The 26,782-nt window shown below is 35.1% G+C and overlaps 2 protein-coding genes across 3 annotated transcripts; one reads left to right on the forward strand and one right to left on the reverse strand.

The window, feature by feature from the left end:
* Nucleotides 1–3,157: 3,157 nt before the first annotated feature.
* ing5a (inhibitor of growth family, member 5a) lies at nt 3,158–15,555 on the reverse strand. The gene is made up of 8 exons (XM_066647489.1): nt 15,428–15,555; nt 12,394–12,465; nt 12,136–12,302; nt 11,731–11,842; nt 8,991–9,090; nt 8,067–8,202; nt 4,732–4,793; nt 3,158–4,625 (listed from the first exon to the last, which is right to left on the reverse strand). Exons 1-8 carry the CDS (start codon nt 15,462–15,464, stop codon nt 4,586–4,588), a joined length of 726 nt encoding a protein of 241 aa, XP_066503586.1. The 5' UTR covers nt 15,465–15,555; the 3' UTR covers nt 3,158–4,585.
* A 752-nt stretch (nt 15,556–16,307) lies between these two features.
* On the forward strand, nt 16,308–26,452 carry impact (impact RWD domain protein). 2 transcript variants are annotated; one of them, XM_066647486.1, is made up of 11 exons: nt 16,308–16,483; nt 16,611–16,739; nt 16,915–16,967; nt 17,937–17,999; nt 18,374–18,456; nt 19,962–20,090; nt 20,277–20,371; nt 22,785–22,858; nt 23,780–23,870; nt 24,415–24,549; nt 25,384–26,452. In XM_066647486.1, exons 1-11 carry the CDS (start codon nt 16,442–16,444, stop codon nt 25,441–25,443), a joined length of 954 nt encoding a protein of 317 aa, XP_066503583.1. In that variant the 5' UTR covers nt 16,308–16,441; the 3' UTR covers nt 25,444–26,452. The 2 variants fall into 2 exon arrangements, with proteins under 2 accessions (XP_066503583.1, XP_066503582.1); XM_066647485.1 differs by having other exon boundaries at nt 19,959–20,090; nt 25,384–26,449.
* Nucleotides 26,453–26,782: the final 330 nt, after the last annotated feature.

The raw sequence follows: 26,782 nt of genomic DNA on the forward strand, positions 1-26,782 counted from the left end.
GGTGCAAATATGTCATTATATAGTGTATGAAGAAAGTCCTTTGCTATTTTATGTTGAGAAATGTGATTCTGGAACTTATTCACTAGCTTGTGCAGTCTCACACAGAAAAGTGAACCCCTCCCCATTTTTACTTCTGAAATGCTGAGCCTCCCTGCGATGTTCTTTTTCAACATAATCATGCCACTGACCTGTTGCCAATAAAAAATTTTGTAGCATTACACAACATGACAGTCATTAATACATATGCAAATATATATAAATTTGAGACATTTGAAATGTCTTTGTAGTCTTGTAAACTCTAAGATAGATAGATAGATAGATAGAATGATTTGAACATCATGGCATTTTGTTTTTATTTGCATTTTGGAATTGGGGCATGTAGAATTAAATTCAATCCTGTATTATAAATGAAGCTCCTATTCTCGATCACATGAAAAGTTCAGGGTCATACAAACACCGCTAATTCAAAATCATTCACAGAATTCATAAAGTTTCTCAGAATAGTGCCACAAATCCCAGATCAGCTGTCCTATAATCATACGCTTGGGGAATAACCTCTCACCAGGTTCACATCAAATAATGAAGTTCATGATAAAGAACCAGATCATCAGATATAATGCATTAAGTAATGCACTAAAATTATTTGTATCCCTGCTAGTATTAAACACTCATTAAATGTAGATCCCACAATTCCTTATCTTTGGTGTTTCATTTGTGGTCTTCTGCATTACTAAATACATCTTCACTGGTGGCAAAGCACCACATATAAACGGACAGTATGACTTATTTTCTAAATTGATATTTTTATAAGAAAATAACAGCTTATCTGGAGCCACTACTCCAACTCTGGGATAATTCTAAGAATACAGGCCTTGGTCATGGTGCTAAATAGAATTATTTCTACTGAAAGTGCATCAAAGCTCCTAAAGAAATGTGGCAGATACTGCCAAAGTATTATCATTACAATTAATATACATTCAGGGACAGACCTAAAAGATGTGTAAGTTAGCAAAACATTACATATCTTATAAATGTAATGAGTTATTGTTCCTCCAAATTGAGCTCTAGTCATTTTATAGTGCAAGTAAAAGAAAACTCCTTTATACCCTAAAAAAAATCCTGCATCCAGCAGGATAGCTGCACTTAGCATCTTTGTATGCAAATCCACAAAAATAATCTAAGACCTCAAACTTGCTGTAAATGTTTTGTGCAACAGTCATAATGAATAAAAGTAAAATAAACGATACAAGATAAAAATGACAGATAGGGCTCCGGGAGTGTATAAGTTACAGGGAATATTCATATAGTCATTGTCCAATAAAAAAAAATGCATCTAAAATTGTATCGATTTTTAGTTTGCAATTTTTTTAAACACAGCAGGTTTCACACTTTGTGAAAATTTCATGAGGAACGGACCAAGAGAAATGTTCCAAAATTACTTGGAATAAAATCTTTTTACATAGACTTACATTGAAGTTTAAAAAGGCTTTTCCCCCCTTCTCATGTAAAGTTACAATTTTCGGAGAATTGTGTTTTTCAAATGGACAGTGATGACATCCAAATTACTCTTATTTCCCATATCTTATCAGCACAAGATGCAGCTTTGGAATTAACATGGACACAACATATATACACACACACCAATCAAACATAATAATACTGCCTCATTTCTACACTCACTGTCCATTCTCTCAGCTCAACTGCCTTTTTTAATTCTATAGTTACATTTATCTCCTTTTTTAGTTCTATAATTACAGACTGTAGCGCTGTCTTTCAGCATAATTTGGTATGATGTGGGTGTGGGAATACTCTCAGTGCTTCAGTGACACAGAAGTGCTTGTATGGGTGCATCAGACACAGCAGTGTTCCTGGACTTTCTAAACCCTCAGTGTCATTTCTTACCAGAGAATAGTCAACAATCCAAAAATATACAGCAAAAAGCATCCTGTGGGCAGTATCTAATGACCACTGATGAAGGAATACAAGAGGACAGACAAAAGGTGTGCAGCAACAGGTGAGTTGCTGTCTCTGTCTTATTCACTTAGAAACAAAGCAATACACACTACTACATCTAAGGATCAGACAGTAGAGTTGCTAGAATTTTTTTTTAAATAAATAAAAGTGTGCACTTACTGTCCACTCTATTAGACACATACCTTGGTGATGCACCTTTTGGATGTGAAGTCAGAGCCAATAGCTTATCTGTTGCTGCGCAGTTTGTGTTAGTCTTTCTAGAGTCGAGAAGTCTTTGAATTCAAACCTTGGATCTAGGTTCCAGGCAAGGACTGCAAAATGGCTTTCATCAGTTGTCACCGTATGCTGTCCACAGTACTGCTGGTTACACAGCTACACTGCTGTGTCTGATCCACTCGTACTAGCAACACCAGTGTCACTGCAGCGCTGAAAGTTTCTACTGTCTGTAACTGTAGAACTACAGAAAGTGATCCTGAATAGTTAGTGGGTCTGAGAGAACTGACAGTGAATGTTGAAAGGAGGAGGTGGTTATGATAACGTAGATCAATGTTTTAATATGATTAAGTTTTGACCCCTCATATTAATGCCATTAATTAATTTTCATGATTAACATGTGAACCAAATTAGCTCTTTCTTCCCATACCTTGTCTGCACAAGATGCAACTTCTAAATTACCATGGACACCTTCCCAATATCTAAAAAAATATATCTCATTGTGATATTATCATATACACTTACATACATAATTATGGTTTTAGGCTGACATTAAATGTCCACTTAATTTCACTAAATAGCTCCGTGTGGCATGGCTCTGCAAGAGCATTATGGAAACAAAATAAACAGTCGAACGCTCTACAATCAACGATTCATGGTTTGGGTGTATCAGATTTTTTAGCATTGAAGAGGCACTATGATGAAGCATGAACTGATCATTACATGGATGCAGAAAAGCAGTGGAACATTCAAAAGAAAGTTACCACATTTAGCAAGGACAGTGCAAGAAACATGATTTTAGCAGCAAGGAAGCTGCTTTTTGCACTGTGCATGTTGTAAAACATTTTATCACAGTGTCTCAACTGAACAGCGCATTAGACTGTGCTCCCGCAAAAAGTAAAAAAAAAATTGTATATATATATATATATATATATATATATATATATATATATATATATATATAGCGCTATCTCAAACACACTATTGGCCATTTCTAACATACAGTCATCAGTCTCTCCAGAACTAGCACAGCAGCAAATCGCTAGTCACTTATTCAAGATGCGTTGTCAAGATGAAATTGAATTTGGAAACTGGTCAAGCAGGTCCACACAAATATTTTTTTAAAATGTTGTTCTACAAGGGAACTGTTTCATGACTTTTCCAGGTGCAGATTTATGCACAAGAAGTATAAAGTACTGTTACAGAATTACTGAACATAGTCAATCCATTCTGATGACGCATATTTGGTCTACCCTCATGTCTGTAAATGCTAAATGCACTTATTTTAATTCAGAAACATAAAAATTTAGGGTCTAATATGAGCAAAAAAGACAAATGCAATTAATCAAGATTAATGACAAAATACAATGTAATTAATCACGATTAATTATTGAAGTTGTTTGGCACCACTAATGTATACATTAAATCCCAAAATTATATATGCCAATGTCAAATCTTTGATTTATAGTGAATTTTTATTTGACCAATAGGTTTCTTCTGCCTGGAAATGACAAAACTAACAGAAATCAGCAAGACACTGTGCTAAAGAAATAAATGATGCATTTAAACTATTGCCAGAAATTAAGAACAGCATATGAATTACTTCTTGTCAGTCATCAATTTTTTTGGTTGGATGAGAAAAATATGGACTTGTTTGGACATAGCGACATGATTTGGATTTGGTGACAGAAACTAGAAGCATTCAATCCAAAAGAACACAATTCCCAATGTCAAGCATGTTAGTGGGAATGTAATGATTTGGGATCTCTTTTTCAACCACTTAAGGTTCTGCAGGAGAACATCAAGCAGTCTGCAGAAAACATGGCCTTGGGCAGCACTGGACCTTCCAACAAACCAATGATCTCAAACAGAAAAACAAAATCAACATTTTGGAGTGGCCCAGAATTGTGGGCAAATGCAGACCTGAATAATCTGTGGGCAGAATTAAAAACCAAAATGATGTCATGGAAGCTGTCCAACCTAAAGTCCTTAAGATTTTGTCAAAAGAGAAACGATACAAGTGGAGACACACAAATAGCTTGTTAGGCATTTTTGTTACTGTTTGGGTGCTGCAATATCGAATAAAGTCTTTGCCATGGATTAATGAGAAAGGGTATAATTAATTTTGAATACTGTCTTTATAATAGAAATGTTCACAAAAAATAGAAATAGTTTTTTTTTTTTTTCCCATTTCTCTAGCACAATGTCTTACTGTCTTTTGTCACTTATGTTATTTCCACAAGAAATTTTCTGGTTAAATAAAAATTCACAATAAATCATATTTTGGAATAGCTACATATAATTTTGAGCTTGGGGTCTGTGTGTTTGTGTGTGTGTACATTTCGCCACATAGACAAAATACATATATATGTGTATAAAAGTTTTATATTTAGAAATCTTATTTTTTCTTCCGCTCCTGGGTGCACCGTGGACAAAACCTACAAAATGAAAAACATAATAGTCTTAGACAACTGAGTGGTTATTTATTATAGGCATAATATTTAGTTATGTTACACAAAATGTGTTGTTATCTTATTGACCTACCATTTCCCTTTGGGCTTTGTTGTAAGATCCACACAAGCAAAGTGAAACCACTCAATTGGACACTTCGCAAAAAAGAAATTAAGACACATTTTAGTGAAATATTTTAACAGAAGGATTAAATTAGTATCCTTTATATATCCAACCTCTAATTAATTATTGTGTTCAATGAGTGTCACAAATTCAATTATTGTGAGTGTCTATTTATTCAGGAGAATGATCCAAATGTTACATATGTATATGACCCACCATATATAATTGGCTATGTTTCAGCTTTTTACAATTGCCTTTGGTTGTTATGCATATAAAATGGGTACTGTTCAATCAATCTAATTGGCTGCAGGAAACGTGATCGCAGTTTCACAAAATAGCTGCACCTCTGGCCTCAATAAGATCTAGTTTATTAGAAGTTCTAAGTTCTTACATTTTCAGGAAAAGCAACACTGAAGGAAAAAAATATCATCAGGACTAATCTGACACAGCTAGATTCTTTCCAGCAAGCTAAACAGGAGGTCTGAATATTTTTGTTATGTCCTGTGACCAAACCTATAAATACTAATGTGGCACTGATCTAGTATTAGCAGTTTACTTAAGAGCATTTTTAAGCAGTTTTATTACATTCAGGTGTGAGTGGGTGCCATATTATGCTTAAAGAACCATCAAGAATACAGGACATTTCTAAAATTTGATGCTTAGATTTTGTGTCGGCTGCATTTTTACAGCAGGTCATGCTTCGATTACTTTAGGTGTGGGGATGCATCTGTGCGGTGCATGCAGGATATACTCTGAAGCTCACTCTGATTTTACCCAAAGTCTCTACTGGGGCAAGCATGATACAATCAGTGTAAAGTCCAGGGCAAATGGTGTGGTTGTGTTCACAAGTACTTCAGGTAAATTTGGATCATTTCTGGGTTACCGTGCATGTTTGAAAACGGCTAAGAGAAATGGGTGTAATCACAGGGGTGGGGTCACAGTAAATTCTATAGGAAAACATCTGCACATCCATTCATGAACCGATTTCAAGAGAACATTGATCATGCTACAAAATCAAGACCCTAAGTACGCTCTACAAAAAAGGTTAAAAATTATAATAATGTTAATATTTTAAAATGCTCAAGAGGTGAAGCTGTGACACTGATTATGATTTGGTTTTCATTATAATTTTTTAAAGTTAAGCTTCAATTCAATGTTTACTGTATGACATTATAATGTGATTCATTATCTTGTGATGGGGCAATTGTTCCACAAAACACATGCACAATATTTTCCTTTGATGAAGCGGTTATCTCAAACCTGAAATACACCTGTATTACCATATGATGTGATGCTTTTCTAAAGTAAATTATCCCCATTATTTCTGTTGTAATTGAGGCAATTTATCTGCACCACCAGTGTAAGTTTTTCCTTAGGTCTCAGGTGTTTGTTGTTAGATGCATATTCAGGAGCCTTGGTCCACTTCTTATATCTGACCATTGCTCTTGCAAGAGGCACATGTTTGGTACACAATGCACACTGCATAAACCTATGGGTCAGATGAACTAAATAATATATAATAAACTGCAGCATACACAATGTGCTAACTACACTAGGACTGGGCGATATGACCAAAAAACTCATATCTCAATATGCCTAAAAAAAGGCAATATACGGTACAATACAATATTATGAAAACCGTAACAAAATATAATGTCAGAATATTAGTGTTTATTTTTAACACTAAAAAAAAACATGCTGCTTTATCTAATCGTAATTATCAGACTATGTCTAAGACTGTATGTCGCCACAAAACCAACAAACTCCGGCAGAACTGTGACTCCATTGGCTGCAGCACTAAATGATGTACAGCTACCCTGAACTGGACAAGCGGTTACAGACAATGAATGAATTTAAAAAATAAATAAATAAAAAATACCGGTATTAACACTAACGATTTTATATTGCCCACCCCTAAACTACACTAGTTCATAACTTTATTTTCTTTTCTATTTAATTGGTCAGTCCAACACAGGAAGGATCAACTGTTATTTATTTCATGTAAGTATTGCTTTACATCTGAGTCACATCAGAAATCAAAAGCAAATGTTCACAGATACACTATATTGACAAACATATTGGGACACACCTTCAAATTTGAGTTAAAGTTTTTCATTCAGTCCCATTGCCACAGATGTATACAAACCAAGCACCTAGTCATGCCATAAAAATGTGTAAAATAGTGGGTCATTGAATTCAAGCATGAATCGATCCACTGTTGCAACAAGTCAATACAACAACAAGCACAATGACAAGCATTGGATGGAATGGTGTTTGAGAGTTAGATAGATGAATCCAGATTTGGGAAATGCAAGGAGAACATTACCTGCTTGAGTGCACTGTGTGATCTGTTTGGTGGATAATTCTATGAGGTTTACAATTTTCTGAGTTGTGAAGGCAAATCCTTGTCCCACTAGAGTTCATCCCACACCTGCCAAAAATCAGCAACACCTGTCCCCCTCCACCCACAGCTTAGACATTAATCTTCTGTTAAAATAATATAGTACATGTCCCCTAAAGGGATTTGGGAGTGAAAATACATGATGAACGGACTTTTAATTACCTTGCAAATGTGACATGGTGATGCAAGACATATGAGCATGGGCATACACTGTATCACTCTCACACACACACACACACTTGTGCGTATACAAACATGTGTGCACACTCATACCAGTACATGCTCTCACACACACGCACATGTACACACACACACACACACGAGAGGCCAACTGAGTAATTATTATCTTTTTAATTATAGGGTTTTTATTCATTTGTGGGTCTCTTCTATATGTTTATGTTATCCTGCTCCAAAGGACACAGCACTCGTTAAGTGCCTGCTCCCAAAAATGACAATTAAATTTAGTACCATGCTGCAAGACATTTTTTGCCGGGGTGTAACGAATGGGTTAAAGGCAGAGGTCAGATTTCATTGTACGGTTGTACAATGATTATAGGGTGCCACTAATTAATCACCACTAATTTATCACTAATCAATTAATGGCAATTGATTTAGAATGGGATATCTACAATGATTCTTGTAGGTGCAATGTAACACTGGATCATTTTCTTCAATAAATACATAAATAAGTATAATATCTCATGTGTTTAACTGTGTTCTCTTTATATACTTTTAAGACCTGTGTGGAAATCTAATAACATGTAGAAATGTAGAAAATACTAAAGGGTTCACACACTTTCATTTTTAAAATTACTTATTTTTTCCACAATAAATTTTCACATTCCTATATAAATACAAAAATTAACAAAACATTTATTAAACAAAAGTAATGCCCAAAGCTTACATCTGGGTTGTCACAGCCAATCATTTCTCCGTATGACACTTGGTGGCACAAACAGTACGTAGGCTCATTGGGATCCACTGGCATGTCTAAGACATCAGAGGGGTGTACTGGTAAGATGGATTCAGATAATTCAGAGCTGGGGGGGGGGGAGCACAAGAGACACAAGATAAACATTACATTTTTGACAGGATAAATTTGTCTACTAATTTAGGTTAGTAACCTAAAACCTAAATAATTTCTTCCAAACTGTGTAATGCATTTGATCAAGCTGAATCAAATTAACCTATTGTATCAACATTTAAACCTGTATCACTAACAGGCCACACTTTGTCTCTTAAGTGCCTTTTGGGCAAAGAACTGAAATTGACCAAAACTGTGAAGTTAAAAAAAATATGTATTTAGTATATACATAATAATAATGATAATGATGATGATAATAATAATAACATTATTATTATTAGTCTTATGCAATATTTTGGACACCCCGGTTAAGTTAATACATGTATTCTGCATATTTTAGTACACAGTAACCTTTTATCTGATTAGTTTTACATATTGGTGGGGAAATAGTTACAAACAATATTTAAAATTATTGATTTTTCTCTCACCTTCCGATATTAATAGTAAATAAATAATTGAGCCATTATAACAAAATTTAAACTTGTATCACTGACACTTTGGGGTGGTTTCTCCAAAGGCATTTATTGCCTTGTCTTTAGGGGACTTACTCACTTACTCTTTGTAATATATGCATTGTAAAATGTTAGCTCAAAAGCATCAACTTGAATACACTGTCATATTTTATGAAAAAAAAAAAGGGGAACATTAGGTTGAGTTTCAACAAGCAAATGCAGAGCAGCCTGATATACTACAGAAAAGAAATTATATTAAATTAACATTAACATTAAAATATTAAATGTTAACCTGTTTTTTATTTTTTTCTTTCGCGGTGAGTCATCATCTGAGCTTTTTCTTCCTCTGCCTTTTGGGCCTCGCTTTTCCTTAAGCCCTCTTCCACCTCCCTCTGAGAAAATAAATACATAATTAAATATAGACCTTATTAACATGTTTACTTTGTTTATTTAATATGATAAGAAAACACTATGTTTGCACATGCTATCCCAATGCTACTGGACTAAGAAAAGTATTTTGAATGAATTGAATTAATGAAATATGCTGATTTTCAGGTGCATCTCAGTAAATTAGAATATCATCAAAAATTCAATTCAAAAAGTATAACTCATTATATAGATTCATTACTATCAGAGTGATCTATTTCAAGCATTTATTTCTTTTAATGTTGATTATTATGGCTCACAGCCAATAAAAACCCAAAAGTTATTATCTCTCAGAAAATTTGAATAATCAACACAAAACACCTGCAAAGGATTCCTAAGCCTTTAATTGGTCCCTTAGTCTGGTTCAGTAGGCTACACAATCATGGGGAAGACTGCTGTCTTGACAGATGTCCAGAAAGCAGTCATTGACACCCTCCTGCTGTATCCAAGTATATTAATGGAAAGTTGAGTGAAAGGAAAAATTGTGGTAGAAAGAGGTGCACAAGCAACAGGGAAAACCCACAGCCTTGAAAGGAATGACAAGAAAAGGCCATTCAAAAATTTGAGGGAGATTCACAAGGAATGGACTGCTGGTAGAGTCAGTGTTTCAAGAGCCACCACACAGACGTATTGAAGACATGGGCTACACCTATCACATTCCTTCTGTCAATCCACTTATGACCCAGAGATAATGGCAGGAGCATCTTACCTGGGCAAGGAGAAAAAAGACTGAACTGTTGCTCAGTGTCCAAAGTCTTGTTTTCAGATGAAAGTCAATTTTGCATTTCATTTGGAAATCATGGCCCCAGAGTCTGGAGGAAGAGTGGAGAGAAACACAATCCAAGCTGCTTGAGTCTAGTGTGAAGTTTCCATAATCAGTGATGGTTTGGGGAGCCATATCATCTGCTGGTGTTGGTCCACTGTGTTATATCAAGTCCAAAGTCAGCACAGCCATCTTCCATGAAATTTTAGAGCACTTCATGCTTCCCTCTGCTGACAAGCTTTATGAAGATGCAGATTTCATTTTCCAGCAGGACATGGCATCTGTCCACACTGCCAAAAGTACCACTACCTGGTCTAATAACCACAGTATCACTGTGCCTGTTTGGCCAGCAAACTCACCCAACCTAAACCACATAGAGAATCTATGGGGTATGAGGAAGATGAGGAATACCAGACCCAACAATGCAGATGAGCTGAAGGCTGCTATCAAAGCAACCTGGGCTTCCATAACACCTTAGCAGTGCTACAGGCTGATCACCTCCATGCCATGCCACATTGATGCAACAATTCATACAAAAGGAAGCCCAGACCAAGTATTGAGTGCATATACTTTAACATAATTTTTAGTAGGCCAACAATTCTGTATTAAAATATTTTTTTAAATTGGACTTATATAATATTCTAATTTTCTGAGATAATGACTTACTTTGGGGTTTGCATTGGCTATAAGCCATAATTATTATCAACATTAAAAGCAACATTATCAACATAAAATTATCAACATTAAAAGAAATAAACACTTGAAATAGATCACTCTGTTTTTAATAAATCTATATAATATATGAGTTTCACTTTTTGAATTGAATTAATGAAATAAATATACTTTTTTATGATGTTCTAATTCACTTAGATACACCTGTACCCAGGTCAATAAATGATGCAGATTTCACCACGTGTTAAAATTAAACATGAGCAACTGGCTATTACAATTTTTTTATAAATCTAATCAGGGAATAGAAAATGAACACAAAAACTCCACTAAAATCCAACCAAATTACGTAAAATGAGGATCAGGGTGAAATAGAAAAGTTAGTGTGAGAGTCAGTGGCAAGTTTGAAATACATCTCCAGGTTTCATCAATTCTGTATTTCTCCCAAATGTTCACCAAAGGATTGTGCTTCTTGTGATCACACACCAAGTAAATACAGACATATCTGTTTAGTTTACCTTATATATAATCTCATGATAACTGAGAGGCTGGTGCTTTACCACAGCTGATACTCACAGCAAGTCCTTCTTTTACTGCTCACAAACAATAAAAAACCCCCAAAAAAGTTTCTGTTCAATTTTAGAGAAGCATTTCTTCATGCAGCAGGACTGTCATATATTAGTCTTTTTTATTATCTGAAATGCTTCACCAGTTAGGATACAGTATCCTATAACTGACACACCATTTAAGGTATAACAAAAAATTACATTAAGAATAAGAAGCCAACTCCAGCCTCACAAAGTATATGTGTATGTATGCCTAGCTCATTCATTCATTCATTCATTCATTGTCTGAAACCGCTCAAAGTTATTGAATTCACCATATGGTCACAGCAGTATGAGACTATACCTAGTTCACATAAGCTCCTTGAAATGTGTATTAATAATAATAATAAAATTCCAGTATATATATATATATATATATATATATATATATATATATATATATATATATATATATATATATATATATTATATAAATTATAAAATGAAATTATATATATATATACATATATATATAAATTCTCCAATCTAGGATAGCTGATTGCAATTGTGCAATTGGTGCAACAAATGTCTCCTAGAAAGCAAGTCTCTGTAACCAATTTCTGCCTTACTTTTTAGTGCTCTACTATCAGGACTCTCATAACCACTGACATCCAGTTTCTCCTTTAACTCATTCTCAAAGCGAGCCAGATCTGCGTCCAACCTTCGGATGTGCTTATCAACCTAAAAAGCAAAATCAGAATCAGAATCAGAATGCAGCTTTATAGGTCACGTATGCTAACACATACAAGGAATTTGGTGTAGCTTACAGTAGCTCACAGGACACAAATTAACAATATTTCACAGCAGAGCAAAATACCAAAATAGTCCAAAAATAAATAAATAAATAAAATAACACTAATAATATTACTATATTGATGCATTAACAAAAACATTGATAATATTAATTTCTTCAATAAAACCATTCAAATGAAAAAGCAAAAAAACAACAAAATATACAACATGCAGTCACAAACCATTTCATATGTCTGCATGGCAAGCTGAACTTTGTCATCACTGTATTCTTTACATTTGCTGTAAGCACTCTGGATCTTCTGGAGGTGTTCCACTCTCTGCTCAGATGCAAGGTTCCGTACATTTGTTATGTATTCTTCTGCAAGCTTATCAATTTCTCCTTTTTTCTCTGACATTTTGAAGGAAAAATATTTGTTGAAAAATATAAAAAAGACAAAGCATTCAGCTTACAATAAACAACCACATGACAATGGACTAACCTTCTGTCCTGTTGTCCAGCTCCCGCATCAGTGTAAAGTTTCTCTGAAGTTCACATGGCAAATTTTCAATGCCTAAAGGAAATGACATATTTTATTTAAACTTAAGAAACACCTTTTGAAAAATGTATCCCAGTATAGTGTTTCCCATAACTATGATAAACTTAAGAACATCTTGAGGTGAAGCCTATAAAGCTGAGGTATAAAAATAAAATTAAACAATGTATAGTTTCTAAAATTTAATTAAGATAATTAATCTAAGTCTAAATAGTATCTTATAACCTACACATTTATGCATCACTCAACATTTCCTATCATTTCAAGAGTATTTACTGTATATTTTTAAAGGATTCATTAAACATACACACTGACCTAGTATGGCACTTGCATATTAAACAAACAGCTATTCTCCAATAAAAACTGTACCAGCACTTTGACCTTAAATTTTACATAAAATTTTAAACAAAAGAATATTTTCTGAATAAAATAAATAAAATTGGAGTTTCTCCTCCAAAATTTATACAGTGCAGTTTCAGCAGTGCTGAGCCTGGTGTAACAGAGGCGCTGTTCTCTCTATTTTATCAGATTTTATCAGTTTTATTTTATGATTCTGAATTTGGTACATCTCATTCATTCAGATCAACTTGTACAACTTTGTGTTTCAGTTTGCAATATTCTATTTTAGCTACATTGTTTTTCTGCTACCAGAATAGTAAAAGGCAACTTATAGAGAATAGAATGATATAAAGAATATCATTTTTATTATCTGTAACCGCTTATCCAGTTCAGGGTCACGGTGGGTCTGGCAGGAGTACTCCCTGGAGGGGACAGCTGTCCTTCACAGGGCAACACGCGTACACACACACACACACAAACACCCCCCAGCCACCCCACCCCATGGACAATTTTGAGTCACCAATCCACCTACCAACATGTGTTTTTGGACCATGGAACTCTCTCAGGTGCGCGCACTGAGGTCTTTGTCCATTTTTCATATAATAGCAATAAAATTATAAACTGGCTTTGACTAGTTGTTTGACTTCTACGGTATTGTATGCACGTCACCAACCAGCATGGGCACAACAGATTACACTTAAAAGTGTTAGGCTATTATTGCCAGCTTCATACATACATCTCTTGGCTGTATGGGTATGAGTCTCAGAGAGGTGAAACCAAACTAACATTTACACATAGGGATATAAGACACAACCCTAACCCTATCAATCTAGTTATTCTAAAAGAACATACCACACACAACATTGATAAATTCAAATCTAATTATTCACAATCATGTTCACAAATTGAAATATATCTAAAATTAAGAAGTTATGAAAAATAAATAAATAAATAATATATTAATTTATATTAAGTAAAATACATTTGTTTTGGGGTGGAACGGTGGTGCAGCAGGCAGTGTCGCAGTCACACATCTCCATAGTCCCGCTCAGAGTGACTGCCTGTGAGGAGTTTTGTGTGTTCTCCCCGTGTCTGTGTGGGTTTCCTCCGGGTGCTCTGGTTTCCTCCCATGGTCCAAACACACACACCCCTATGAACAATTTTGAGGGTCACCAATCCACCTACCAACATGTGTTTTTGGACTGTGGGAGGAAACCGTTCTCCCCGTGTCCACGTGGATTTCCTCCCACAGACCAAAAACACACGTTGGTAGATGGATTGGTGACTCAAAAGTGTCTGTAGGTGTGACTGTGGGTGGGTGGGTGTGTGTGTGTGTGTGTTGCCCTGTGAAGTACTGGTGCCCCCTCCAGGGTGTATTCCTGCCTTGCGCAGACTGAAACAAACTCCATTTGAAACAACAAATTTGAAATGCTTATCCAAATTAATTAAAAAGTACAAAATGTAAAAAAGTACAAAATACAAAACATCAGAAAAAGTGAATGAAACAATATGCCATTACAGATTAATTTTGGTGTGTCATCATGCAGCTGTACCTTGCACACTAAACATCTTGTTTTCTTGTATATTAGTAGTCACTATTTTTGCTTTCCACTTTACACAATCTAGCCAACACAATTTTTCAACACAAAGACCCACCACAAACCCTGTCGTGTCCAAAGACATGTTTTGTCTGAAAAGAAAAATACACAAGAACTGATGCGATGCCACAGCTGAGACACCTGTTTTGTCCCAAAATGCCCAGAAACAAGCAGTACTGTTATTTTTGAAGTGATTTCCAGTGAAATCACTACTGGTATATAAATGAGATTTTGGAGACACATGGGTAGCAGGGATTGTCTGTTTTTCAGAGAGAGTTAAATGTATATAAATACTTATGTAATTAAAAAAGCTGCTTGCTCATATTACTGAAACGCCTGCATGTATGCACAGGTATTCTGATACAAACTATATTACAGTTTAAGAGGCTTTAATTTCATACCAGTACACATTGAAAAAGTCCTCCAGTAACATGGTGCAACACAGAACACAAGTGCAGACAAAACAGTGTATTAATCTTTTTAATTAATTAAATTAAAAAGATTTAATTTGTAAAAGTAATTTGGTATATTATTTGAAACTCTCCGTTTCAGGAAAAAAAACAGCAAAAGTATTGTCCCCAAAATTCGAGCAATGCTGCGAAGCTTCAGCGTTAATTACAGCAACACTAGGCCTTGTTTACGTTTACTGTTAGCACAAGTGCTAAACGCTGACAAGTCTATTTTTTCAAGAACTATTTTATAGTAACCGAATATTATGATTTTTAGACCATATGTTTATCGTTTTTAAAATATTAATATTTAGAAAAACCAAATACTTTGAGTTGTCTATTCTACATTAGCCGATTTAGTTAGCTTCCAATGAAAACTTACCATTCCACCTTAAACCGTGCATTAGTTACATTATGAAGGCAGGCACCAGAAAGTAGTCCTAGTACCATTTAAGGTGGAATGGAAACCTCGAATTAGTAGCTGGCGAAGCAGATGTTAACTCGCTTGCGGAATAACCTGCATCTCGATGGACCAACAAAAACAGCGTCAGTGTTGTCTAGAATATTTAACATTTTTAACGTGAATATACTCACTGTCAAGATAGTGTTCAAGGTAAATAGCAGTCGCCATTATATCCAATCTTTACTATGTTCACCAACGCAATACGTGAAGTAGAAAAACATAGGAATTTTATTAATAATTCAGGAGCCTTCCAATTCCATTGGCTGAGACGGCAATGTTTTGCATAGTTTCATCTGATTGGATATTTTTGGGGTTGGGCTTATTTCTTAAACATTATATATAAACATATATAAATAAGAATTTATACGTAACACTAAAATAAATACGTATTGTTGAACAGTATTTATACTGTGATCTTACAAGTACCTTACGTATACTGTGGATTATTATATGTAGTAGGATTCATATGACATGTTTTGTGAAAAAGTATAGGACATGGATATATCTCAAAGTTGAAAGCAATTAATAAATAAGTAAATTAAAGTAAATCCTAAATTCTTTATTTGAAAGTCTCAAATGATATGTCACGGCAAATTTTTAAATAATAAATAATTGCTCCATAAATATGTTGCAACTGTAAAATAATGGATGGAATAACTATTTATTTCATTTTAAATATTTACCTCCCCTGTTAATTGAAATGTAGCAATGTCCGAGTAAGACTGGGGTTCGTTTATTCAAAATGTTTAACAAGAGGATGTTAGGGGAAATATTTATTATATAAATCTTATATATAGATATATATAGATATATAGATGATACACACCCATAACTTATTATGTTATATATATATATATATATATATATATATATATATATATATATATATATATATATATATATATATATATATATATATACATATATATATAATTAAATGATAAAACTAGGGAAAATATTTGAAAGCCATGTTTTTACCCACATGAGGGCGCGCGTGTTTGAACCCGGAAATGATCCGTTTGTACTGGATTGTGCAAATCCAAGTCAGCTATGCGACTGTAGTTTAAAATGTAACTGGGTAAAGTTTCTGAATATGTTCAGTTGTCCCAGGAGTATATCCGTGTGAATTTATGTGGTATAAATAAATGGACACTAGTTTGGAAAACTCGAGTGATCTGCAGTCCCAAGTAAGCAACAGTTTAAAGTTTCTCTTTGTCAAAAAATTACTTGTCACAGGCTGAAGAAGTGTTAAATTTTTTTTTAAAACTGCTGGAGTCCGTAGCTGTTCGTATTTTGCTCTTATCCCCTCATCAGTTTGAAGAGATCGAAGCTCTTTCTTCTATATATGGTGATGAATGGTGTGTAATTGATGAGGCATCAAGAATATTCTGCATCAGAATATCAGAAGACATTCATGGACCAAAGTGGTCTGTCTGCTTGCAAGTATGTGTATTGTGCATACATTCACATACATGCATGCATGCATACATAAGATACATACATACACACACATATATATATATATATATATATATATATATATATATATATATATATATATATATATATATATACTACATATATATTCATCTATTTATTTATCCATCCCTTTTTTAAGATCAGTCTCCCAGAAAACTACCCAAACAAAGCCCCTCCAAAATACCAAATAAAGTAAGTGAAGTGTATTCATATATGTTTTTCACCCCAAATACTGAACAGCTTTAGATATAAAAAGTTTTGTAAGAACAATCACAAATGTACACTGGAAAATTTTCTAATTTTATCATAATATGATATAATATTATATGTTATATGGTTCTTGTCCTCCTCAGCTACTTATTTATTTATTTATTTCATTTTTTTTAAATTAAATTTTTAAGCTAGACCTGGTCTTAATAAATAGTACTTAAATTTCATTATAAGTTTCTTTTATAAGGTTAATACTGAATTTTGTACATTTTATAAATGTATAGTGCTATACTGCCTGGCAGTTCTACTTTTTGTTATTTATGTATGTATTTATTTTTATGGGGCGGTACTGTGGTGCAGTCACACAACTCCAGGGACCCGGAGGTCTGGTGCTCCGGTTTTCTAACACAGTCCAAAAACACACGTTGGTAGGTGGATTGGCGACTCAAAAGTGTCCGTGTGTTTGTGTGTGTGAATATGTAAGTGTGTGTGTTGCCCTGTGAAGGACTGGCACCCCCTCCAGGGTGTGTTCCCGCCTTGCGCCCAATGATTCCAGGTAGGCTGGACCCACCGCGACCCTGAACTTGATAAGCAGTTACAGATAATGAATGAATGAATGAATTTATTTTTATGCTACACTGGAAATTTGTATGGTTATTCTCAGCTCAATCATAACTTAAATGTGACTTTTCGCCTTCCGTCATAACAATAGGTATGATCTGGGAATTTTTATTCCTGTGGCTCTCCCTAGTGTAAATAATTTTTACAGCACTGCATTGAAATCAGTGGGGTGGCAGGCATGATTTCCTACCCTCCTCCAAAAGATATTTAGTGTAGTTCTGCAGGACTGAGTCCCCAAAAAAAGCTATGATAGGCAGTAGTTATTTTTTATTTTCGATACAGGTGCTTGTAACATTGTGTGTGAGATTAAAAATTTTGCTTCATTTCCAGTGCAGGTTGGTTAAGAGGACCCGACAGAATCAGACTTTCAAATTGCCTAGAGGAGCTGTATCTGTAAGCATAGCTTCACACTGAACACTGTTTTGGTGTTTGTTTCTATTTACAACATACGAAAGTTGATCAGTCAAAACACTGAAAATATTTGTATTTTTGTAAGTTCAGTAAAGGTTTATTTCAGTAAACAAGAAAAAAAACCCCAGACCAATGGTTTTATTGTGTTTTTAAATATGCGTCAACATTTTGGGGTTTATGCACAGATTGAAAGAACATATCTAACCTTAACCTATGCATGAAATGTTTTATTCCCAAAAAATATAGTTTTCCATGTGAAACTAATTATTTGTAAAATAATAAAGTAATAATCTTTATACATGCGTATGCATGAAATGCTTTTTGGGTTCTGAGTTGAATCTGTTTTGTTATGACAGGCAAAATGCTGGAGAGAGCATTCTTTATCTATGGGTGGAGAAAATCAGAGAATTCCTCATAGAAAGGACTCAGGCAAACACCGGTAAAATATCTTTTTTCAGTTGTATTTTAACAGTGGATATTTGGGTACAATCACATTAGGCAGGGCAACCCAATTTTTTAAATATGATTGTGCTTCAAATTAGTGCTTTACTTAAATATTTAATTTCAGTTGTATTTTCATCAGATATTTCAACAATTTTCCACTAGGTTTAAACTATAAAAAAACAGAGATACATTAAAGCCTTGGAGTCATGAGCCTTGTTTGTTTAATAGTTTTGTTGACAAATGTTCAAATCAGTCCAGTAGGCTCAAAAAGAATAGGTCTGTGACCATTTATGCCTCTTGCCACCCTCACTTGGTAGTAAACATTGATTGTACAGTAGGCCAATTACTTGCTGGAAAAATATGCTAACAAGAAGAATGCCTTTAAATTGCTGAAGAAATACTGTGTGTATAAAATACCTATTTTATTGTGCACTTTGATATTATTATAGACCACATTATTTGTCTTTATGCTCGATTCTTGACAACCTTCTGCAGCTGAATAAAGATAAAACTGAGATTATACTATTTGGGAACAGCAATGAGAGACAAAGATTGGCTGCGTATCTGGACTCGCAACCTTGGTGTATTAATGGACTCAGATCTCAATTTTAGTTTCATATTAAAGCTGTTACTAGATCAGCATTTTACCATCTTAAGAACATCAGTAAGATTAGAGATTTTCTGACTAAACCAGACCTGGAGAAACTTATCCATGCTTTTATTTCTAGCATTGATTACTGTGATGGTCTCTTAGATGGACTTCCAAAAAAGACCATTAAACAGCTTCAGCTGATTCAATATGCAGCTGCCAGAATTCTCACTCAGAGCAAAAGAAGAGATCACACCCCCCCCATCCTCAAATCCTTACACTGGATACCAGACTGTTACAGAATATACTTCAAGGTGTTATTACTGGTCTATAAATGTCTTAATGGAGTAGGACCAGCATATTTATCAGATCTGCTACAGAGATATGAGCCGAGCAGAGATCTCGGATCTTTAGGGACTAGTCCGTTAGTCCTGTCTCAAGTCAAAACTAAACATGGAAAGGCAGCGTTTAGCTACTATGCCACTCATAAATGGAAGCAGCTGACTGAGAATGTTAGAAGAGCCCCGACTTTAGACACTTTTAAATCAAGGCTTAAAACATTCCTGTTTGAGCAGACTTACAGCTCTGTCTAAAATACTCTGCACTTTTATTTAGTAACGACACTTTAGTTCTTTTCTCTTATTGTATCATTTTAAATTGTTTTAATCATTTTTAATCATTTTACTGTTTTTATTTATTTCCTTTACTGCAATATTTTAATTGTTTTATTGGACATTTATGATTTTTATTCTTGCTTTTAATTTAACTTATACATCTGTAAAGCACTTTGAATTGCTTTTGTATGAAAGGTGCTCTATGAATTAATTTGCCTTGCCTTGCCTTGATATCTTTGGTCCTGTTTTTTTATTTTATTTTATTTTATTATTTTTTTTTATTATTATTATCAGAAGGTCCAGACACTAACACAGCATTGACAACAGAGGAAGAGGTTGCATACTGGGATGACTTTGATATCTCAGACTTCAGTGCTCTGAAACTCAACACAGAGCATGCTCACCTGTTTTCCAGCTCCTCAGCAGGTGAGTAATATTGCGTTAAGTCATTTGTTTCTGTTCCTTGTTTTAATGTTCAGTGTCATCTACTGTTATAATAGTTACATACTGACAAAATAACCATTTTTGAAGTTTCTAAGCATGTTCTTTGCTTACCTATCTGGTTATTTTGTGAACCATATGACAAAATGTCTTTGTTCAACATGTTTTCAGATGAGGAGTTGCCACCAATTAAACATGGTGAAACAATTACTGACAGGCGGAGTTCCTTCCAGGCTCATTTAGCTCCAGTACTGACATCTAAACAGGTATGTTTAAATCACTTTTGCATTTGTCAGTGCTCTTACCCCTAGAGGCCGCATGAGGTGGTGTCTACAACCCACAGATGTTGCTCAGGTAGTGCAGCTCATCAAGGACGGCACATCAATGTGAGCTGTGGCAGGAAGGTTTGCTGTGTCTGTCAGCACAGTGTCCAAAGCATGGAGGAGATACCAGGAGAGAGGTCAGTACACCAGGAGACGTGGAGGGGGCTGTAGGAGAGCAACAACCTTGCAGCAGGACTGCTACCTCCTCCTTTCTGCAAGGAGGAACAGGAGGAACAGTGCCAGAGCCCTGAAAAATGACCTCCAGCAGGCCTCTAATGTCCATGTTTCTGTGCAAACTGTCAGAAACAGACTCCATGAGGGTGGTATGAGGGCCCGACGTCCACAAGTGGGGCTTGTGCTTACAGCCCAACACCATGCAGGTCTATTGGCATTTGCTAGACAACACCAAGATTGTCAGATTCGCCATTGGCGCACTGTGCTCTTCACAGATGAGAGCAGGTTCACATTGAACATATGTAAAAGACATGACAGAGTCTGGAGATGCCATGGAGAACATTCTGCTGCCTGCAACTGTAATGGTGTGGGGCAGCATTTCTTTGGAGGGCCACACAGCCTCCATGTGCTAGCTAGAGGTACCCTGACTGCCATAAGGTACCAGGGTGAGATCCTCAGACCCATTGTGAGACCATATGCTGGTGCAGTGGGTCCTGGGTTCCTTCTGATGCATGACAATGCTAGGCCTCATATGGCTGAAGTGTGTCAGCAGTTCCTGCATGATGAAGACTATGGACTATGCTGTGGACTGGCCTGTCCCCAGACCTGAATCCAGTCAAGCACATCTGGGACATCATCCACAAATGCCATGTTGCACCACAGACTGTCCAGGAGTTGACTGATGCTTTAATCCATGTCTGGGAGGAGATCCCTCAGGAGAACATCCACCGCCTCATCAGGAGCATGCTCAGGCATTGTAGGGAGGTCATAGACACGTGGAGGCCTCACACACTACTGAGCCTCATTTTAACTTGTCTTGAGGAATTTCCACTGAAGTTGGATCAGCCTGTAATTTGATTTTCCACTTTTATTTTGAGTATGATTCCAAATCCAGACCTCCATTGGATAATGATTTTGATTTACATTGATCATTTTTATGTTATTTTGTTCTTAATGCATTCCTCTATGTAATGAATAAAGATTTTCAGCTGGAATATTTAATTCATTTAGATCTACGATGTGTTATTTTAGTGTTCCCTATTTTTTCGAGTGCCCAGGTAAGATGTTTCTGGCTTTGTCTCTGGGTCATGAGTGGCTTGACACAAGGAATGTGGCAGTTGTAGCCCATGCCCTGGACACGTCTGTGTGTGGTGGCTCTTGAAGCACTGACTCCAGCAGCAGGCCACTCATTGTGAATCTCTCCCTAATTTCTGAATGGCATTTTCTTGACAATCCTTTCAAGGATGCGGTTTTCCCTGTTGCTTGTGCATCTCCTACCACACTTTTTCCTTCCAGTCAACTTTCCATTAATATACTTGGATACAGCAGGAGGGTGTCAGTGACTGCCTTCTGGACATCTGTCAAGTCAGCAGTCTTCTCCATGATTGTGTAGCCTACTTAACCAGACGAAGGGACCATTTTAAAGGCTTAGGAAACTTTTGCAGGTGTTTTATGCTGATTATTCTAATTTTCTGAGAGATGATTTTTTTTTTCGTTTTCATTGGCTGCAAGCCATAATCATCAACTTTAAAATAAATTAACACTTTAAATAGATCACTCTGTTTCTAATGAATTGATATAATATATAGTTTCACCTTTTGAATTGAATTACTGAAATAAATAAGTTTTTGATAATATTCTAATATACAGCACCTTTAACTTAGATTTTGTTGCATCCAGGTGTGTTTGAGACAACAACTAAATTGCAAATGTGCAATAGGTTTTACAGTCGCATTTTGTTATATTAGTTGTCTAAAGCTGCTTTTATTGTTCTTGGTCTTGATTGTTTTATAGCAAACAGCTGAAAGTTATATTTTGGTAAAACACTAAATTTTCAATGGATAAGCATGAATAATGAATGATTTTGTTTGCTCTGTGTGGATGTGTGAAATCCTAAAACTTTTTAAAAGATTTTAATCCTAAAATATTTTCACACAAGTCCTAAAGTTAGATAAGGAAAAACTAATCAAATAAATTAAATAAAAATATAAATTTTGAAATTTGTTTTCAGGAAAATTATAACATTTTACATGTATGTGACTGGCAAAAGTGATATTATGACATGTTTATTTATCCTTACTTTAATTGCTTTAAAATCTTTTTTTCTGGAATTTTTTTCATGTATTTGCAGAATATCAGTGACCTTTGTTTTTTATCAAATATGTTCTTTGTCTTTTTTTAGATCAAGATGGTTATAGACCAACTGTATGGAAACAAGAAAATTGCAGGTGCCACTCACAACATCTACGCATACAGGTACATTATTTTTTATAGTCCATTGCAGAAGTTGGCAAAATCTTGCTCTAAGTGAAAATATGTATGCATTTTCTAAAGAGAACATAGTTCTGCAGAGTTTAATGCTCATTTACTGTTTGCTTGTGGGAAACAAAAACATAAAAATATGGGCTAAATATTAAATACAATATATTAGGTAGGGCAAATCTTAGGACATTTTGTTTTTACGTATTTTTTTATCACACAGCAAATGAACAGAAACAGTGGTCTAAATTGCTATATAATTGAAGGTTGCGCTAAAATGGTAGATTTGCACAAAATTGCAATAAAAGTAATGTTTCCGGTGATACTCTATACAATTTTCAAGCAATAAAATCAAAATGTGTTTGTGTTTGTATAGTTATAATAATAATGTTTAATTTTAATAGCACAGTTCTATTACCCACATCTGTGTTACAACAAAAACAAAAACACAGCCACACTGACTACAGAACCGTAGAGTCAGCAATGATAAGAAAAGAGCCAAATCAAAGAAGAGCACAGATACACACAACCGAAACAGACTCCCTCAGTTGAAGTATCTGTTATTAGCAGTCAATAGCTGGAAACGGGCTCCTTTCATTGACCTAAGCAACAGTTTTATAAGCCACTAACATTTGGCAATGCTAACAGGCACCCTCAGTTAACAGTCCCACTCAAATAGTGTAGCAATAGCAGGCAGGCAGCTATCAAAACAGCTTTGACAAGTTGGGCTCCAGGGAGCATCATTTAGCAACAGGCCCACTCTCACAAAGAAGGGCACATGCAGGATGAGCTGGCAATTGGCAATGTAGTTCTGCTGAAATTATGTTGGATTACTGCTGTAAAATACTAATTCACTTTTTCCCACTTTTGAAACAAAACTACACTGATGAACTATCAATTTTCTCAACATTTTTCCAGGATATACTGTGAAGACAAAAGAATGTTTCTACAGGACTGTGAAGATGATGGAGAGACCGCTGCTGGTGGGAGGCTGCTCCATCTTCTGCAGGTGTGTGTTAGAGATACAAAAACTTTCACCAGCAATGTCGGACTTTGCCAGGTTTCTTGTTAATATTTACACTGAAATACAATTATTTTTGTAGTGGTACCTGGAGTCTTTAAACATGTAAAATACAAAAATTGTAAAATGAAATAAATAAGGGTAGGAAAAAATGAGTTTTTAATTCTGTTCACTTAACAGCTTCTGAATTCATGAATCAAAGCAAGTCTGTTGTTTTTGTATTTTTATTCCAAATGAAGAATGTAGAGATACATAACAGAGATATACTCATCAACTCATTATACAATGTATGCTAGTTTATTTCTTGTTGTTTCCTACAAGTATTTGAGAACTGACACTCAAACCCAGAATTGGCAGTCAAGTCTCATCAGGTTCAGACAAACAATGGTGTACCACATAACTGCACAGCACACAAACTACAGGCAGCAGTGGAACATTGATGCTTGACATCAACCTCACTGCTTCCAAGTGTGCCAAGGCCGAGGGTAGTTTCAGTACTTGAAGATATATCCTTGTTTAATTTCGCCTGTAGATTCTGGATGTACGGAATGTGCTTGTAGTGGTCTCACGCTGGTATGGAGGAATACTTCTTGGCCCTGACCGTTTCAAACACATCAACAACTGTGCCAGGAATATCCTTATCCAAGAGGGCTATCTAGAATCCATGGTGAGATTACTGTATCTACTTACTCAGAAACCATTTAAAGGTGTAATATCCTCTTTATCCATTTGAAATAAAGGGCCTATGTGTATTGATATGTTTTTTTAAACTGATAAGTATCTGTTGTCATTCCCTCATTCAATAAACAGTACAGAATGCAACACTTAAAAACAGTGAAACTGTAGGCTTAAAAGGTGAGTATATGTAAAGCAATTGGATTTCCTGACATAAAAGTGAATGGTACGTTTTGAAATTTGAATAGTGTTTACATACCATATCTTATAAAAATATCCTCTTTCTTATAAAAAGGTTGGCAGCTGAAAAATAGTTACACTGACCCCCATACAGACAATCAAATATAATGTAGGGCAGCTGTGCTCAGCTACATGAGGCCTTGAGCATGTTAAAGGAATAATGAATCCAAAACTTCCAAGGCATTTTAGCATGAAACCTGTAACATAATGCCAGATTTGGTCAGACTATATCTGATTTAAACCTCATGGGTCCTTCAGCAAGAAAATTACCCAAAACACACATTTACAATCATAAAAGAATAGATAAAATCAATTTGAATTCATTGGAAAATTGGAACACATTTCCTTGGCGAGTGGACAAAAGAGGAAAAAAATGTCTGCAACTAAATATTAGTGTGCTTTTAAAATATTTTAAAATACTTTCTTTAAATACTATGAGAATATATTTTTTATTTGTGCTTATATTTAAACGTAATGTCTATAGGACATTTTTTTTGGTCATTCTCTCTTTGTATTTTCCTCTGCATGTAGCCACTTAATTCAGCTCTCTCTCATCCTCTTGGATCCTGTCTCTTTCTCTCCTCAGGATGAAGGATTGCATGCCGGGGGGAAAAGTAGGAAGTCAAAGATAAAGAAGATGAAGTAAAAGTTTATCAGTGTGTTTCCTGCTGTAGAGTGGTAATCCGGGAAAAAATGTCAGTATGTCGGGTGGATAAGGAGATAAAGAAGTTTTGAATACCAAAAAAGGCAATTGATGCAGAAAGAGATATCAAGGACCCTTTAAATGTAAATTGACTTTAGATGTCTTTTGTTTAAGCATTAAAGAAAGCTGAAAGCTCATTCTACAAACTGATTGAGATGTTATATGTAGTCCACATTGAACTGAAATTTGATTTGAAAATCAAGTGTTGGATGTGATAAATGTCTCAAGAGAGCATGAAGTGCTGGTGTAGACGTTTTTTTGTCCACAAGAAAAAGCTTTTGTTGTCTATAATGATTTAAAGTGAAATTGTTCCACTATCTAAAACAAAATATACTTTAAGATTAGTAATTTAGGAAAATAACTATTGGTCCATTCAACAAGAAAAAGACAACTGCTTTGTTCATATGAAATAATTAAATGCATGTTTGCAAACCACTTGTCAAATTATATGGGGTGCATTCAGTCACCTCAGTACTTCCCAGTACAGTGGACTACAAAGGGTATTTGTCCATCTTAAATGAGATTCCAAACTAGAACAAGTGAAAGTGTCTGGGAACTTAAAACTTCGTAGGGAGCAGTAACAGTTGATGGTGAAGTTTACCCATCAATCATCATGTTTAATTGTAAACATGACACAAACCTGGTGTGCATGTGAAATAAATCACATTTGTCCCCATATTCCATGCACAGTACATGGGTGACATTAATTTCCACATAATCTCCACATAAAATATACAATCACAGATACATAAAATATAATCACAAGAACAGAACACATACAAATTTTCCTAAATCCTTTGACTGTATTGTATAAGTATCTACAGACTTTGCAAGTCTTAAATCAAGAGGTAAGGAGTTGGTGCAATAATTTATGTAAGTGAGTATGTGGAGCAGTGTCGATTTTCTGTTATGCCTTGCTTTTCTGCTATGAGCAAATGCAGTGATGAGTAATTGTGAATAAGTTCTGACCATGTAATGCTCTATGTGAGGGTAAGAATTAAAAGTACACTGGAAGACAGTGTAGGAAAAAAAAAAGCAAAAGGGCTGTATGATTGTTTAAGTTTCTAACGCTATTTGATATTTGATAAAAATTTCAGCTTGATTTTTAAGTCCACAGCTGAAACCGCTTGTTATCCTACCCAATATTATATTTTGAGGGAGGGAGGAGCAGTATGGAGATTAGTCTCAAAATGCTAAATGCAATGTTATTCAGCAAATTAAACACAAGTCACAAATATTTTTCACTATCCACAAATAGATATATCCCAATCACAGTCTGCTA

Source organism: Hoplias malabaricus, chromosome 16 (genome assembly GCF_029633855.1).
Source record: "Hoplias malabaricus isolate fHopMal1 chromosome 16, fHopMal1.hap1, whole genome shotgun sequence".
NCBI classification, from domain to species: domain Eukaryota; kingdom Metazoa; phylum Chordata; class Actinopteri; order Characiformes; family Erythrinidae; genus Hoplias; species Hoplias malabaricus.

Excerpts from the sequence above, each read along its gene's own strand:
- ing5a (XM_066647489.1), bottom strand. The coding sequence starts at position 15,464 with ATGGCGACTGCTATTTACCTTGAACACTATCTTGACA. Across the intron at positions 12,466-15,427 it reads CCTTGAACACTATCTTGACA|GCATTGAAAATTTGCCATGT; the intron begins GTGAGTATATTC and ends CATTTCCTTTAG. Across the intron at positions 4,626-4,731 it reads ACAAAGCCCAAAGGGAAATG|GTTTTGTCCACGGTGCACCC; the intron begins GTAGGTCAATAA and ends TTCATTTTGTAG.
- impact (XM_066647485.1), top strand. The coding sequence starts at position 16,442 with ATGGACACTAGTTTGGAAAACTCGAGTGATCTGCAGTCCCAA. Across the intron at positions 18,457-19,958 it reads AAGGACTCAGGCAAACACCG|AAGGTCCAGACACTAACACA; the intron begins GTAAAATATCTT and ends TATTATTATCAG. Across the intron at positions 20,091-20,276 it reads GTTTTCCAGCTCCTCAGCAG|ATGAGGAGTTGCCACCAATT; the intron begins GTGAGTAATATT and ends ACATGTTTTCAG.